Here is a 16,126-nt window from a genome sequence, read left to right as displayed (position 1 = left end):
AGCTACAGAACCCTTGTGGCAGGAACGTCTTGGTCCAAGACAGAAGGCAGCCATGTCCTGAGGCAAGATGGCAGGTTTGTGGGCTGAGACCCCGGAGGGACCCTGGCACTAAAAGATCAGCACAGCCCTAAGCACACAGCAGCCTTCAAACGCTGCCTGCACCCCCCTCCTCCTCCCACAGGCATGCAGAGGCAGAGCTCTGCTTGGCACATCTCTTCTGCCTGCCCACGGACACATCGCAGAGATTAAGACACTCCCTCACCTCGGGGGTCCATTTGGTGACTACCTGCCCTGTCTGCTCCTAGCCAGAACCAGGGAGACCAAACCACAAAGGTAAAATCTCAACCCTGTGACTGCCCAGCATGGTGTCAGACAGGCTCCTAAGAGGAATCGAAGGCACAAAAGCAAGACCTGGTGTCTCCTCCAGGCTGTGCTCTCCCTCTGCAAGAGGGGAAGGCGCCAGGCTGTCTCACTGGGTCACCGGGGACTGCCCTGGGCAGGGAGGCACTTCCACCGGCTCCCTTAGGGGTTGGTTCCCTGACCTCGGCCCCACAGCCCCAGCCAGCATGGGAGGGGGCTCATGGCACAGCTGTGTGACAGCACTGACTGCAAGGGGCTGTGGAGGGGAGAGAAGGGATAAACACAGGCAACAGGATGCCAGATGAGATGTTTCAGCTCAAGGCTCTGAGCCCAGTTCAAGCTCAGCACCTTTCCCAGCCCACTGCAAGGCCACAGAGGAGGGAGCCTCACCGTAAAACAAGCAGAGCTGGCAGACCCTGGCTGTGCGGGATATTGTCCTGGGAATAAGAAATGCCAAAGAGCGGATTTGGTCCAAGAACTGCAGCGCTGTATGTGGGAGGTGTTGTACCAACTACTGGGAAAGGCCTTCAGGGTCCTCTCATCCCTGCTCCTGCTGTCCTGCAATTGCCCCCTCAGTCACTTGGTCCCTCAGGAGCCTCCCACTCCACTTCCCAAAGCTGCAGGGCTCTGGCAAAGAAGGAGTCCCTGTGCGGTCCCCTCCTGCTCAGCCAGAGGCTGCGGTTCCCCAGGGCAGAGGACTGCACTGGGGATGTGTCTGTCTAGCACACACTGCAACCCAGCGCCTTCCCCCTGGCATGGGCAGCCCTCTGCTCCGTAGGACAGGCTAGGATAAAATGTTCTCGCTCCTGTGGCCAAGTCATCTATCCCAGGCCCCTCACATGCTGAACATCTCTGCCTTCCCCAGTGACCACCTCCTGGAATGAGTAAACATTGGCATTACAGCATTTCACAGTTGAACCGTAAACATCAGGGTTTCTCAGCCCACCATTCCTGCACTTAGCCTGCAGTCCTGCACTAGCCTGGAACCAGCAACACCCCAGGGGCTCAGGCACCCCTAGATCGTTTTGACCTCTGGTGCTCGGCCTTGCGTCAGGCTTTGGCGCTGAGCTTTCACCATCTGCAGACGCTTCCCATGCAAGCTGAACTGCGACCAGCTGAGGAGCTGCAGCACTGCGCACGAGATGGGTATGAAGACGAGGAGGTAAAAGCAGCCCTGGCGAAGAGTTGGCTCCAAAGCTGCGACAGACTCCAGCTTCGGCTGGGCACTCACCACATTGCTCAAGGGGTTGCGCTGGAAGATGTCGTAGCCTGGTGTCAGAAAATCATTTGTGAGACGGGACAGTGGGGATGGACCCTTGCCCATTCTCTCTGAGTGACTAGCCTTGGAGATGCAGAGACCAGGCACAGCTTAGCAACTAGAAGAACCCTCTGCACCCACCCAGGACACAGGACACGGTGGAGGACACTGAACTAACAGGTCTGCCCTCTCCTGCCCCGCTGCTTTCCCCAGGAGCGTCCTTACCTGTGTATGCACAGAGCAGCCAGGTGCCGATAAGGGGGGCAAAGGTCTGGCCTGGCTTGGTGACCAGAGCCACCATCCCAAAGAGAAGCGCTGAGGCTGCCTGCTTCCTACGGTTCAGGACTAGATCCTCATCCACCAAGTCAGTCACCACCAGGTTGAGCAACTTACAGGTCCCTTCTGTGAACACCCGGTTGCTGCAGAACAACAGGCAAAGCACTGAATAGGGGCATCAAGAAATGACGGGAGTAGGTGAGAGATCAGAGAAAATAGAGAGAGGGTGAGAAAGGTTCCCCCGCACTTAAAAGTAAGAATTTCAGAAGCCCTGGTTACACGAGGGGAACACTGCTAGCAGTAAGCCTTGTGTACCCTACAGCAACACCTTGGATCAGTCCTGACCTGCTACACAGACAGGCCTGGGGACAGGACATGCTGGGCCAGTGGCCAACAGGCAGCTGCAGCACACGCTGAGGGCTATCACCCCAGGCAGGCTGCAGAGGAGGAGAGAAGCTCAGCTCAGCAGCTAGGTGAGGCTGCTGCAGGCTGCCACTAGCTCTGCTGGATCTGCGTCCTCCTGAACATCGCTGCCTCCCTCACTCTGCTGCAGACACAGCCAGCAGATTTTGCAGTGACCAGCACCATGCTCAGGTGCTGTCAGAGCTGGGAGTCACATGACTTCTGTGGGACCCTGGCTACTGTTCCCGGTCTCCCACTCCTCTCCATAAAACAGAGACAAGTCATTTCCCTTCCTGTGTGGTAGAGGAAGCAAGTGCTGCCCACCTACCTGGCAATGAAGATGCAGAGCAGATACACCTGATCAGGTCCCGCCAGGAGCATGACAATGCTGAGAGCCAGCTTCAGGAAGAAGAGTCCTCGCACCACAGCGTAAACTCCACAGCGGCGGCAGAGGGACAGGAAGTAGAGGTTGTTGAGATGGGGGGCAATGTAGGAAACACCTGAGCAGAGACAGAGGCACAATAGCTTGAGGGAGTTTCAGTATCTACCATGCCCCCAGGACCAATACTGAGAGAGAACAAGGCTGGCTAGCACCAGCAGGGTTGTAGGACACAGTACAGAACAGCCCCCACGCACATACAGAAGGCTGCAGCAGATTTACTCAGTGGCTTTGTGGTACAGCACACACACTTACTACAGAGGGAGGCCTTCTTCCATCAACCTCATGGGCAGGAAAGAAGAAAAGACTTGCCAAGTGTCAAGCAGGGGCTGGGACTCAGCCCTGGAGCAGAAATGAGACGGACAGGACAGCATGACCAGACCTGGCCCACACATAACCCTCCCAGGATAACTCTAGGACCACTGCCCACATATCTGTGGCAGCCTAGAAAAGGCCCATATGCCACAGAGAGAAAGGGATTAAATTCAGGGCTGTGTTCCCTGCTGCATCCTGGGGACACTATCTGCAGCCACTAATGCTCAGAGCAATACCTCTGTGAAGTCTAGGCCAGAGTCCAGCACATTGGGCTTGTCATCACTAGAAAAGGCTCCAAGTTATTTCTGTGCCCAGGAAGGACGACTCAGAGGTCCCAGGGAAGCATGTGGAGTGTGTGCATGTGTGACTCTTACAGCCCAGAGACCAGCACGTGAGGACACCTCTTCCCAGATGGAGTTTGGGAAGAGTGAATCCAGACTCAAGGCAGGTCCTAATCTAGCTGCTCCCTCCAGTCCCACCTGAGACTCACCAAGCAGGAAGGATCCAGTAGAGACAGAGATCTGGTCTGACAGCAGGTGCTCCAGGAACAGAGGGAAGAAGTTGCTGTTAAAGTGGCAGTGAAAAACCTGTGAAGGCAGCATGCAAACGAGCTGGTCAGCAAGAGCAGCAGTAAGAGAGAACAGAAAAAAGCAAACAGCCCTTTGGCCTCTGTTATCCTAGGAGCCCTGTGCTAAGGGATCATGCAGGGTGGGCCTGGAGTACTTCAGCAGAGCAAGAGCTCAGCTGTGGATTTTACAACACTGTAGGCTGAGACTGCAAAGCTGCAGTGCCACCAGCCATGCCCACTGCGTGCCTGGGGTCAGTACCACTTCCCAGCTGCCGAGGTATGGCTTGCAGGACACTTGCTCAGCACACAGCACTGCTGGGGCAGGCATGGCAAGGAGGTGACAGCAGTGACAAGGGTTTGGGGGAGGCAGTGGCACAGCAGAAGGGAGGAGGCAGCTCTCAGGAGGACAAGGATAAAGGCAGCATTGAGGCTTGAACACAAATATGCAGACCAGCATCAAGAGCCTGCCTGAGGGGAACCGAAGGATCCCCAGGGAGACAGGAGCTGTGACTGCAGCACACAAAGCTGGGCAGGCTGCCAGCATTTGGTAGTAATCACTGAAAAGGATGAAGAACAGAAATGGCAAGATCCAGCTGGACAGCGAGAACAGTGATGTGAGCCTCAGAAAACCAGAAAGGAGAAGGAGACCGTGCTGACAGCCACACCAGCAAACTGCACTCCTGAACTCATCCCCACCATGAGCCAGGCCTTGTGCTTCTGCACCCCAGATGGGCTGCACAGCACTCAGCCAGCCCCCGTAATCCAGCCTACGCTGTGGAGAGAGGAAGGAGCACCCCACAGCTTGCTCAGGAAGTATCCCTGGGTCACAGGCAAGGAGAGTGGCTACCAGCTGCCAAATCAGCCAGCATGTGCAGGAGGCTCCAAGAGCAAGTGGGTGCTGGAAACACCTCTGCCCCTCTTGGCGAACTCACATACTGCTGAATCACCACCTCAAACAGCCAGAGCCAGTGTTCATCCTCTGAATCACAACATGCCACTGCTGCACCTACCTGGACAAGGTTCATGCAGACAAACCAAAGGAAGTTGCGATGCCGGGAGAGCTGCTGGAGATACTCTGCCAGGGTGATCCTTTTCTCCTGGGGGACAGAGAGTTTCTCAATGTACAGCCTAAAGGGAGAGAAGGAAAAAAACCAAACAACTGTAAATCCCTCACACCAAGCAGGGGAGAGCCCCCAGCTCTCCCTGTGTAGATGCAGAGCCATATCTCCTATCCCAACCGTCCCTCTCCCTAGACCAAATCAAAACAGTAGTCTACAACATTTGCTTAATGCTAGCAAGAACCACAAGCAACAGGTCTCCCAAAGAACCTTTGTTTCAGATTTCTGTCCATAAATGCATTCTCCTCCTACTAGCCATTCTACTACGCATACACTCCTCTTCCAGATCCCTGCGGTTAGCTCACCTGGCAGATCTCATCAGGATCTGCTGCATAACTACAGCATAACGCTGGCAGCTCATAACAAGGGATGACAAGTGAGACAGCCCAAGGAAAAGCAAGGGAGCTGAACATGGAAAACCAGCTGCATCGTGGCCTACCAACAGCCCAGCCACTATCAGGTAGCTAAAGCAAGCAAAAGGGTAAGAGACATTCGCTTGTCCAACTCCATCGGAAATGGGCAGCAAGGTGGTCTCATGCTCAAGCAGGAATGCTTTCATGATAAGCTGCTTCTGACATTTTGCCACTCACAGGCCTCACTGGGTGCTCTAGATATTAACTCATGTCATGTTCCAAACACTGGATGGCCATACAGCAGGTCAGGGCTCTGCCTCCAGTTTGGGCCAGGGGTGTCACGAGATAGTTTTGTCCTATTTTCAGAGGGCCTTAGGAGCCAGTGTAACAGAGGTGATTCTGAAAACTGTATCAACAGACAAGAATCATAGATGATTAACAAAAGTTTGCCTTGTCTTGGATCTTTCCACACATTTAGTTTGCTGCAGTGCATAACAGAATGCTACAAATCTATGCCAGGCCTTTGTCCCTGCTGCAGAATTGGTGACACTTACTCTTTTAGGGTTGATTCTTGGTCCCATTTTGCTTTCCCATCAGTCTCAAACCGCTGGCGGAGCAGCTGTGTGGACAGAGTAAAACCAACGATGGAGCAGAGGGCCAGCACGACGCAAAATATGCGAAAGGAAAAGAAGTCCTCTTTGTTCCACACTGCATAGGACATGAAGACAGAGAGGGAGCCTATGGCACTGAAGAGGGAGCAGTAGAAGTTGAGGCTAGTCCTGTCTTTTGCTGAAACAGCCAGATCTGCGAGCAAGGCGTTGTGATGGAGGTCGACCATGGTGAGAAAGCTGTCATACATGCAAAGGCAAAGAAGGAACTGCAAACCAGGATGAGCCCAGGCAACCCAGAAAGCCAGGAAAGAGATGGCAAAGAGGGGGCCATTGTGGCTTAGTGCTCTGAGCCTCTTCAGAACTACTTCTGGGGAGGAAATCTCTGCTCCTGGCCTGCAACAGAAGACAAAAACTTTAGACACCTGGACAAAACCCTGCATGACCATGTATTCTCCCTCCCCAAGGAAACTGTGTAAGTGGAATAGACACAAATACAGCTTTTGCGTATGTAACAAGCACTCACATCAGATACCTTCTCAGCTAATTACTGAAAATACGGGTTTAAGAAGGCCAAAAAGCATGAAGGAAAGGGATTTTTTTTTCCTCCAGAGCAAGTCTCTTCCTGATAGCACTGCACTATCTGTGCTTTGCACAATATAAATTGTTTCAATGAGCACTTGAAGTTTTTACTAGTTGCAGGAAGCCACACCACAATTTTCATTACGAGCCTGATATAAACACATGAGAAATGCTAATGGCCAGTGATCCATGATCCAAGGAGTTTGGTCAGAGGCATTCCAGGTGGAAATAATTGTCCTTTTCCTCCTTGTGTCTCCCAAACCATGTACAGACATTCTCCAACACCCCACTAAGAGGCTTGCTCATATAGCAGGAGCTTGACATTTTAGACACCTGTATTTTAGGTTCTGTACCACTTGTGATTGTTAAAGGTTAGGGTCACATCTACCCGACAGATGTGTGACTTCCTCTATACAGCCAGGTACTAAAATAACATGCAAAGAGCACTGAACTTCAAAGATGCCAAGAAAAGGAGGTATTTAAGAGTTCCATGTCCCAGAAACCATTCCCACACCATCATTTTAAAGCTGCTAATTTCACATCATCTCTCCCAGAGACTAAACAACTTCCCAGACTCTGCTGGAAGTTGAGCTTAACTTACTGCTGTGTGCTGAGGAACACTCGGTCACTCAGCCAGCCAAACAGAGGGTCATTGAGGCTGTTCCAGATCAGAAACACTGTCTAGGAAAGAAAACAGTACAGTGAAACCAAAGGACAGCTCCTGCAAAGACACAGTTCTGTTATTGAAGCAGCGCTGAGCTGGCACAGTGAACAACCAGCAGGAACCATCCAGCGCACCTTCCCTGCCCCATCACCACTGTACAATTCCCCTGTCCAGGGCAACCGCCAGATTACACAGCGAGGCCAGTTTTGCCTGCTTGTGAAACACCCTGATGTCCCCAGCAGAAAGGCAGTCTTAACAACAAAGTCTTTGGGTTTTCTATCCCAGCTTGTTCTATCTTTATATAAGTGGGAAAAACTGAAAAGCCCAAGTTAGCACTCAGAAGGCTCCCTTGCTCCCTCTCCAAAGGGGAACACTGCTATTACAGCTAACATTCTTCACAGTTCTAGCAACGAGCAGTCTTGGTTTCAGAATTTCTTATTAAGAGGGCAGAAGCCTATGGAAAAGACTAACCTCTCCTATCCAAAAGGACAGTTTATCAATCTTGTAAACAGAGACAAAGGTGTCCACGTAGTACAGGAGGAATACATTGTGCAAAATGGAAACAAACAGCGACAGGGACCCGTAGATCACTGCAGTGGGCAAATGAAAAAGACAAGCCAACAGTCGCAACCCCATGTTGGTGCAGTCAGCGTTCAGCTCCCTCGATCACCTCCATTTCAAATGGGATGTCTTCTCCCAACACCTGCTATATTTTTCTTGGGGCCAATCCATTGTTGCTCCTGCAGGAGAGGGGCGGGGGGGGAAGAAAAAAAGAAACCAGGTTCAATTTCTTAAATGAACTAAAAGTTGAATCAAATTAATTGGTAAATCTTTGTCTGCAGAGATCAGAATTCATATTGCTTTGAGGAACTGTTCAAAAGTGGATTGGAGCGGATTTAACAGACTGAAAGCTGTCTGCTGCACTAAAGCTGTTTCATTAAGCTGAGGCCAGGCTGCGGGCTCCCGGGGTACAACTGTCTCCTCGTGAGCAGGCTGTCCTGTCCTTTACCCTGTAATGTTCTTTGTTATCCAGCAAGTAGCCGATTAGCTCTTTCCAGCTCTTTAAAGGCAAGGTCACAGGAGGAATCAAGCTAGATAGCTGCAAATAACAAAGCAGCCTTCAGAAAACACATGTAGTCACTGACATTTTTAGGTACCAGTGTAAATTTTTAGCCAAATAAAAATGACAACAGCTGTGATGTAATCTCACACACACACACTGCTTTCCTCAGGCAGTCACAGCTGACTGCACCTGGGCTGGCTCAGACAGGAGTTATTTATGGCAAGCAGTGTTGCTGCTTTGTGACATGAAGCGACACGACCAGAACATGATGGCATGCAGCAGACGTGCTGCCATCATGCGATAAAGGCAACCAGAAGTTGCTTAGCAGCTGTCCCACTCTTCTTAGAGTGGCCTGAATTTTAGGATCAGTGTCTGAAATAAAGATGCTTTGGCTGGATGGCAATATATATGGAAATAAAACAAGTGGAAACAGCAGCCTTATACCAGAACAAGTTGCTGTATGTTCACAAGGTGCTGAGGTGTGAGGGGAGGGCTCCTAACACCAGCACTGACTGGAGCTCACAGCCAGGAGGTGGGACCATGCTCAGGTTGCTACAGTCCAGAGGCAAAACACAAGGCACCTCTTCAGAGGCACTTGTGTATCTGGTGAGATGTTAAGGGTTCTTAAATCAGTGTAAGTCCGCTTCTCCAGCCTGTGCCATCATAAGAAGCCCTGTTGACAGCATATGCATGATGGGTGAGAAGGTCGCTATCTTAACACTGTCAAAAACAAGATAAAGGGCTGGAAGTCACTCCTGTTTCAGCCCTCCAGGGTCCGCACTCACCCAACTCAGGCGTGTTGTGGGAACTTCACAATGCAGGATAAGAAGGAGCACATCAGAAACAGGAAACTACGCACCAAGCCAGCCTTCTTGGGCTTGCAACATCAGCTGCAGCAAGTCCAAGCAGAAGATCAAGGGGAAGAATAAACGGCTGGGTATGAAACCAGATGAAATGCCAGTCCCATTCAGCATTTCCCAGAAGCCATGAGTCTGACCACTTCTAGGCAAGATTAGAAAAGCAAAAATAACCATCCGCTCTGCCTAGCCCAAGGAATTCCTCATAACTAGTTCAGAAAGAGCAGGAACAGCATTTGTTCCAATCAATTACATCACTAGATTGAAACTGCACATCGGCTCCACTCCCAGCCAAAGCGCTAGACCTCAACTGGATCCAACTGCAGAGCCCTTGTGGAGCTGAGCCACCATTCTGCATCCCTGCCATGCCAAAACCCACAGCCAGATAAAAGGAAGACACTGCTTGGAGGGGAATTCAGCCAGACAATGAACTTTTATAGGTGTAATTAAAGACAGACAAGCCTCAAGGGGAAATTGCATTTTGTATGGTCATGAATTGAAAAGGAATCAAGAATTTGTGATGTGTAAAGATAAAGGTTAAGAAGAAGGGAGAGCTAAGCCAACTGACCCACGCACCGATGAGTCCTCTGTCTCTCACCAAGAGCCTTCTGTGGAAGACTGGCTCAAGGGCAGATGAAGCCACCGGAGTGCTGGGCACCCTCATGAATGGGATGGAGAACAAGCAGACAGCATCATTTTGCACTGTATGAAACACCAGTGTATACAGACCTTGACCACTGCATGCACATCTAACCTCACTACAAACTTCCTGAGACACAGAGATGAGGGAGATCAAAGAAGGGCAACTAAAGCAATCAAGGCACTGAAGCAGCTGCCTGCTGAGGAAAGACTAAACAGCTGGGACTCTTCAGGCAGACAGGAAAGGCTGAAGGGGAACACGATCAAGGTTTACAGTCCCATGCACAGTGGATAAGGTGAAGGTGAAACTGTTGTGTGCCAGGACACAAGAATCAGGAGCGCTCACTGTAATAGCAGGGAATCGGTTTAAAGCACATGAAAATATTTCTTTACCTGGCACGTAGCAGACACCTGACACTTTCTGCCAAAGGAAGTTGCCAATGTGGGCAGCAGGTTCAAAGGAATAGACAAATTCATGGAAAACAGCTGTACACAAACAGCTACTAAAGGGAACAGGCAGGGAAATCCCCTCTAGCATCCCTAATCCAAAGGCTATGCAAGCTGGGGGTGGACAAGTAGAAAGGCTGCTGACAGTGGCCAGGCTCACATGCTCTACCCCTAAATAACATCTCCTGCTGCCACTGCGGGGCAGAATATGGGGCAACACAGACCAACAGTCTGACACACTAGGGCAATTCTTAACCTGGACTTGACTTTGCTATACAAAGCCTGTTTGAAAGCAAAGCCCGCTCTAGGCTTGGACTTTAGCACTGTGCTTTACACGTGTACCCATCCAAATGATGCTTCACTAAGCACATCTTGCACAAACCGCAGCTGCTGAAGTTTCCAGAGACACCTCATTTCGTCAGTTATATGCTACAGCACTGTTTAAAGAAGGTGACGTTCCACTTCCTCTCCTTCTTCTCCCTCGTCTCTCCCTCACAGATGTGCAGCCTCCCCAGGCAGCTGACATTTGTAAGTGATTTCACTTTGTTAGGATAGTTGTTAGGTATTTTTATATATACTTTTTCCCTCCCCATCTGCAGATGAAAAGAAACAAATCATAATTGTCTGTAAAAAGTAGATTTTGCTTCTACATCCAAAGTACTGCATTATTTAAGCTTGCCACACTGGTATTTTCATAACCTTTTCCTTGGGATGGAGAATTACTCATGGAGTATGTAAAAACTTTTCAACATTCGACTTCAAGTAGTAATGGGAAAAGGAGCTGCAGGAGGGAATAGCTATCATTCATTCACGCTGAACTTCTAACGCACAGTCATAAAGCAACAAGCTCATAAATTAGAAAGCAACTAGCCTTTATTTCAGAAGCTTCCACCTCTGCATCTGACATCTGGCATCGCTCCTGCCAGTGACGTTTACAGATCTTATCTTTTTGAGAAGGATGTTTGAGTACTGGCTACCAGGAAAGCATTGCTTTTGTTTGAGAGTGCTAGCATACAGCAGCTGGAAACACAACACAGTTTGGGCCTCGCACATCTGCTCTAACTTCCTAGCCAGCTCACAGCTGGATTCACAAGTCATTGTGTCCCATGGCAATTCAGCAACCCTGTGGCCTTACAACAAGACTGAACACCAGCCTTCCACAGCTGAAGTCAGTTGTACTGAGTTGGCAGCAGAGCCTTATATGTGAAACTTGGCCCAAGCCAGTCTTTTAAGCAAGACCAGATGAGTCCTATATGCTGAAGTTGCCACTCAGGAGCCTGAAATAGTCATCTGCAGACCTGACCGCAGTAACAGGATGACTCTCCCATTCATTCTCCACTATGTGGGTAATGCAGGCTGGAATATCCCAAATAATACTTCAGGATATGTCTGTGCTTGCTCCAGCCATCACTACACTGCCTCTGCTGCATATTCTGGATTCTGGGTGGCTTATTAGCTAAAGCAGCGGGCCAGGCAAATATACCAGCCTGGTGTCTCTGCATCCGCTACCCAATAAATCCACCAGCTGGATAAGACACTCAAAAGGCAACCCTATTTCTAGACATTCATCATATCTAGACAGGACTGGGCTGCTGGTGGTCCAGCCTCATCCACAGGGAGGCCAGGCTGGAGCTGCGCCTGTGAAAGAGCTGCTGCTCTGTGACCCGTCCCAGCACAGCACCTGGTGCTGGGCATGCCAATTCCTCCCAGACCCTGTAAGTGACATTCCCAGCCAGAGGAAACGGTCATGGATGTCGTCTTCTGGTCAGGCTTATCTGTCAGTGACAAGTCTGTTTTGTTAGCACAGACCAGCTTCTGCACGCTCCTTCCCACCCCACACATGGTACCCCAGGAGGCCTCCAAAGCACAGACACCTCAGTGGGTCCTCACCCCATGGAGCTACGTAGATTCTGGCAGGACTCTGTTCAGTAAGAAGGAAAATCCCTCTACAGAGCTATTTCACTAACTTAATTATACTGAAAGAGCCTCCACTTAAACAAAAAAAAGTCTCAAAATCCTATTCCTATCCCAGGAAAGCTCCTATCCAGTCACACACTCCACAAAATTTAGGCTCCTCTGACCAAACTTTGATCACATGCACCCTCTGAGAGGTGGATATCTCTCCAAGACTCTCAGTTGCTCCATTGTACTACTTCTGAAGTCCTAACACCATCTTTCCTCAGATAATCCACTTGCTAACAGAGAGTCTCAAGGGAACACTAAACACAGTCCTATGTGAAACATTAACCAACTCCCCAACAACAGATTACCAGCAGCCTGGTATCTGAACAGTAAAGCAATGAAGCCTTTGAAAACCTGATACCACCTGGGTCAGGCAAGGAAACGTGCCACTTCGAAGAGGCTACGAGGGTGTTTCCCAGTACTGTTTACTAATTCAACAATCACAGATGCCTCCATATCATCAGATGTTTGGTAACACCCTTCTTATTATGCGCAGTCACATGCTTCCATCAGGTGCTGCCGTCACTCCTGCAGAGTTTACACACGTAAACAGAACTGCCACACAGATGACAATTAACATCTTGAACCAGCTGGTAGTTTCTGTGGAACTGTGTTCCAGCAGAGCAATCTCGTTAAATCAGATCTCATTCCCTAATGAGATTACAAGGTTCATTAATAGAGGTAACCAGGTAGATCTCATAGTCTTGGAACCTGGTAAGGCATTTAACTTAACAGCACATGGCATCCCTTTTCTACACAATTCATTGTTTTACAGTGTAAGGAAAGTGTATTAGATGTGTTAAAAACTGGTTCCCCATAATGCTACTGTCAATATAAGCTCTAATCCTGTAGTGGACTTCATAGCACTGGTACAGGAACCATTGCCAGGTAACTCTGACCTCACATTACAGGTTTGGAAGTAAATATGAAACCCTTACTGAAAACAACTCCCAAAAGTGGAATCACAGAAGCTATAACAGGGGATTACTACACAGATAGAGCCTGTTCCTGTCAAGACTCGATAGGAAACACAAGGCGAGAGGCACTTTTTAACACTCTGCACAAGCAGCAGCAACTGGGAGTTTCTGCTACACTGTCTCCATCTTTAAGTCAGTGAGGCCTTTCACCTGTGCAAACCTTTCACAGCCGCAGTCACCCCCCTAACACCCTGACTTTGGCCACCAGCCACGCACCACTAACTGAAAGGCTGATACAAGCCCGGCTGCCGAGGCCACCAGAGATCTCCGTGGCATTTAGGCCTGAAAAACACAGCCCTAGGTCACCAACTACAGTAGCTGATGCCCTGCACAAGGGAAAGGAACGCAGGGAGCCAGGCAATGCCTGCGAAGCAAGGCCAGAGACAGGGACACTGCTTCTTTGGCCACCCAGAGGACGAGCCCAAGCAGTGGTGCTGCTGCTATCACCCCAGAGCCATCCAGCCACCCGTCCCCCTGTGCTGAGGGGAGGCCTAGCAGCCCTGCGAGAGGAAGTGGCGGCCAGGCAGGGGCACGGCCATCGTTTCAGGCTCCATGGAGGTGGAGGGCCCGTTTGAGGTTGTACTGTCAGGTGAGGGGAAGGTGTGACGGGGACACGATGGCCAGAGCCTCGCCCCACACTTCCAGGTAGGGTGGGGCAATGCCAGGGCCACCTCTCCTTGCCGGTACCCTGCGAGGGGATGGGAGCCAGGCCCCGACCGGCTCCAGAGCGGTGGACAGACGGGCCGAGGCTCCTGCCCGCGGGCACTGACAGCAAGGAGGAAGGGCACCCCCCGCACCCACGTGGGAGCGTCCAGAGTAACGGCGGGAGGCACACCCCAGAGCTCTACTAATGCAGGGAGGGGGAGAACCCCCCCACCCCGCACGGGCCGCCCAACTGCGGGAGGGGGGACTCCCCACCCCACCCGGACTGCCCCACTGCATTGAGGGGGGGGGGGGTCTCCCCCACCCCACCCGGGCGGGTCCGCTGCAGGCGGGGAGACAAACCCAGGCCGGCATCGGGGTGGGGGAGGCACCGCGCCGTACCCCTCCCCACAGCCATCCCCTCAGCGCCTCCTACCTGCGTCCGTTACCGGTGCTGCCCCCGCCGTTCCGCCGCCGAACCGCACGCCCGCGCATGCGCGCCTGGCGGCCTCTCGACCCCGCCCCGCCCCGCTCCGGCCCGAGGCCATCTTGCGTCCTGGCAAGTGAAGCCGGCCCCCCTCCCGGCCGCCATCTCGTGTGAGGTCACCTCGCCGGCAAGCGGCTGAAAGCCGCGCCCGCTGCCTTGGCCGCCTCATTTGGATTAGCCCCGCCCCTCAGCGAGTGAGAGCCACAGCAGGGAAGGGCTCCCCGGGGGCCTTTCTAGCCGGAGCGGGGGGGGGGGAGGGGGAACGGCTCCTCTATGATCCCTCCGGCTCGCGCGGCGCCTGTCGCCATGGAAACGTTGCCGGGCCGGGCGGACTCGGCGGGGCGGGCGGGGGCCCTGCCACCAGCGCCAAGGGGGGCAGCGGAGGCGGGGTGGCCCTAGGCCTGGTCCCCTGGGGTGCCCTCCACTGGCCAGGCTGCCCTGGGGCCTTCCGCCCCTCTCCCCAGCATCACGGGGCTGGAGGAGAAACGGGGCTGGGAAGCACAAGATGCCTCCTGGTGAAGGCAGCTGGGCTCGTGGGGCCTTTTCACCTTAAACGCCTCAAAAAAGCGTTGTGCCAGGCTGCAACATGACAAAGTGGAAACAAAGCAACGAACGTGGCAGCTCAGGGGGCAGGTAGCCTTCCCTGTAATGCATCAAATGCCGTACTTGTCTCTGGTCTTAGTCATCGGCTACTTGCGCTTCTCTCCCAAGATCCGTTTACATTATGTCCCATATATTTCAGAAAATAGAGACTATCGTTGCCTTTTATTATTTAAGATCTCTCTTTGGAGATTTCTCTCAAAGAAGCAACTCCCATTTTTGGCATACGCATCACCTTCCACCTCTCACCACAACAGTTGCTCCCATCCAACTATTCACAAATTTCATCAGGGAAAATTGAGGCAAAAGCCAATTGCTATGTTCAGAAAAGTATCATTGCATCCTATTACTTCCCAACATGCTTGTGTATTAGACTTACTAGAGGCTTCCTAAACAGGTTATTTTTATAAATTTACAGAAGCCAGGCAATAAATTGCAGTCAACAGATTTTGTAATTAAAGAGTGATTTGTAGGTATTTAATTTCAGCTGTTGAGACTAACTGCAGCAAAGCAAGGCATTAAGCATCCTTGAGGAGCGTGCTCTGCTGCAGCAGTTGTGCTGAGCAATGATGAGCTGACCTTGCAGACTGAGTCACCCTTTTTAAACCTTTGTGGGGATTTGTATCTGTAAAGGCCCTGGACAGTGCAGGTGCTTACAATAAGGTAGTGCTGATGGGAGCCATTTGTATGGCTTCTTACTTAATTACAACCTACTGAATGAGCAGTGAGTACAAATACCAGCTTAGCTATCTGTAGCTGAATGTGAGCAAGAATCTTGGGGAGCAAAATAAAGAAAAAGTAAGGTTCATTTCTGAAGTACTTTGTGGTGGGCTCTTTTCTATGCTATTTAGGCTGTTACTTTATAGTTCTTCTTTGAGTGTTGCTGATAGCATTTTGCTGCTTTGAGAAAGAACCTGAAGTTCTGGTGAGTGCTTTTGAGGTTTTCTATGCTAGCTTCATGTGCTGACTTTAGCTGTTCCTTTACCTGTGCCCTCTATCCTTGCTATGTCTGAGTTTTTATGTTCAAGTTCTACTTTTTTTTTTCTGTAAGGCATCTCACCAGCTAAGATATGAACCTTGCATTAGCTTTAGTAGTCTTGTCTATAGACAAGTTTAAAGCTCCCTGTCTGAGCATGTAATGTAATTGCTGAAGGAATGAGTTTCCTGTTGTTTTCCTTAGCTACAAGGGCATGTTCAGACAGGTATTGCAGCCCTGGTTACTACAGGAAAGCTTCTGCAAGGTGTGATGTGGTATCTTAGTGTATCTCCTGGCTCTGTATGTGTCATTAAGGTACATCGGTGAAAAGAGACTGTAGAAAGCAAGCTACCTTCTTAAGACCAGGTTGTGTATCCTACTGTTTCTTGCTCCTCAGTTAAGTGAAGGCATCATCTTGACTGTTTTTTCTCAGGATGTAAGTACATGTACACCAAACAAATATCTGTCTCTGTTTTCTGCATTTATCACTAAAGACTGGTCTATGTTGCAATGTTTTACCAGTTACAATGGTA

The 16,126-nt window shown here is 50.8% G+C and overlaps 1 protein-coding gene across 2 annotated transcripts; it reads right to left on the bottom strand.

The window, feature by feature from the left end:
- Positions 1-330: 330 nt before the first annotated feature.
- MFSD13A (major facilitator superfamily domain containing 13A) lies at positions 331-14,055 on the bottom strand. Of its 2 annotated transcripts, XM_069796864.1 has the most exons (10): positions 13,967-14,007; positions 8,792-9,008; positions 7,415-7,683; positions 6,881-6,960; positions 5,644-6,093; positions 4,629-4,746; positions 3,541-3,637; positions 2,625-2,796; positions 1,844-2,037; positions 331-1,629 (listed from the first exon to the last, which is right to left on the bottom strand). In XM_069796864.1, the coding sequence occupies exons 3-10, from the start codon at positions 7,577-7,579 to the stop codon at positions 1,376-1,378; spliced, it is 1,530 nt and encodes a 509-aa protein (XP_069652965.1). In that variant the 5' UTR covers positions 7,580-7,683; positions 8,792-9,008; positions 13,967-14,007; the 3' UTR covers positions 331-1,375. The 2 variants fall into 2 exon arrangements, with proteins under 2 accessions (XP_069652965.1, XP_069652964.1); XM_069796863.1 differs by lacking the exon at positions 8,792-9,008 and having other exon boundaries at positions 13,967-14,055.
- Between the last annotated feature and the right edge of the window lie 2,071 nt (positions 14,056-16,126).

Source organism: Haliaeetus albicilla, chromosome 11 (genome assembly GCF_947461875.1).
Source record: "Haliaeetus albicilla chromosome 11, bHalAlb1.1, whole genome shotgun sequence".
Classification (NCBI taxonomy): domain Eukaryota; kingdom Metazoa; phylum Chordata; class Aves; order Accipitriformes; family Accipitridae; genus Haliaeetus; species Haliaeetus albicilla.
This window is presented reverse-complemented; position numbering and strand designations above follow the sequence as displayed.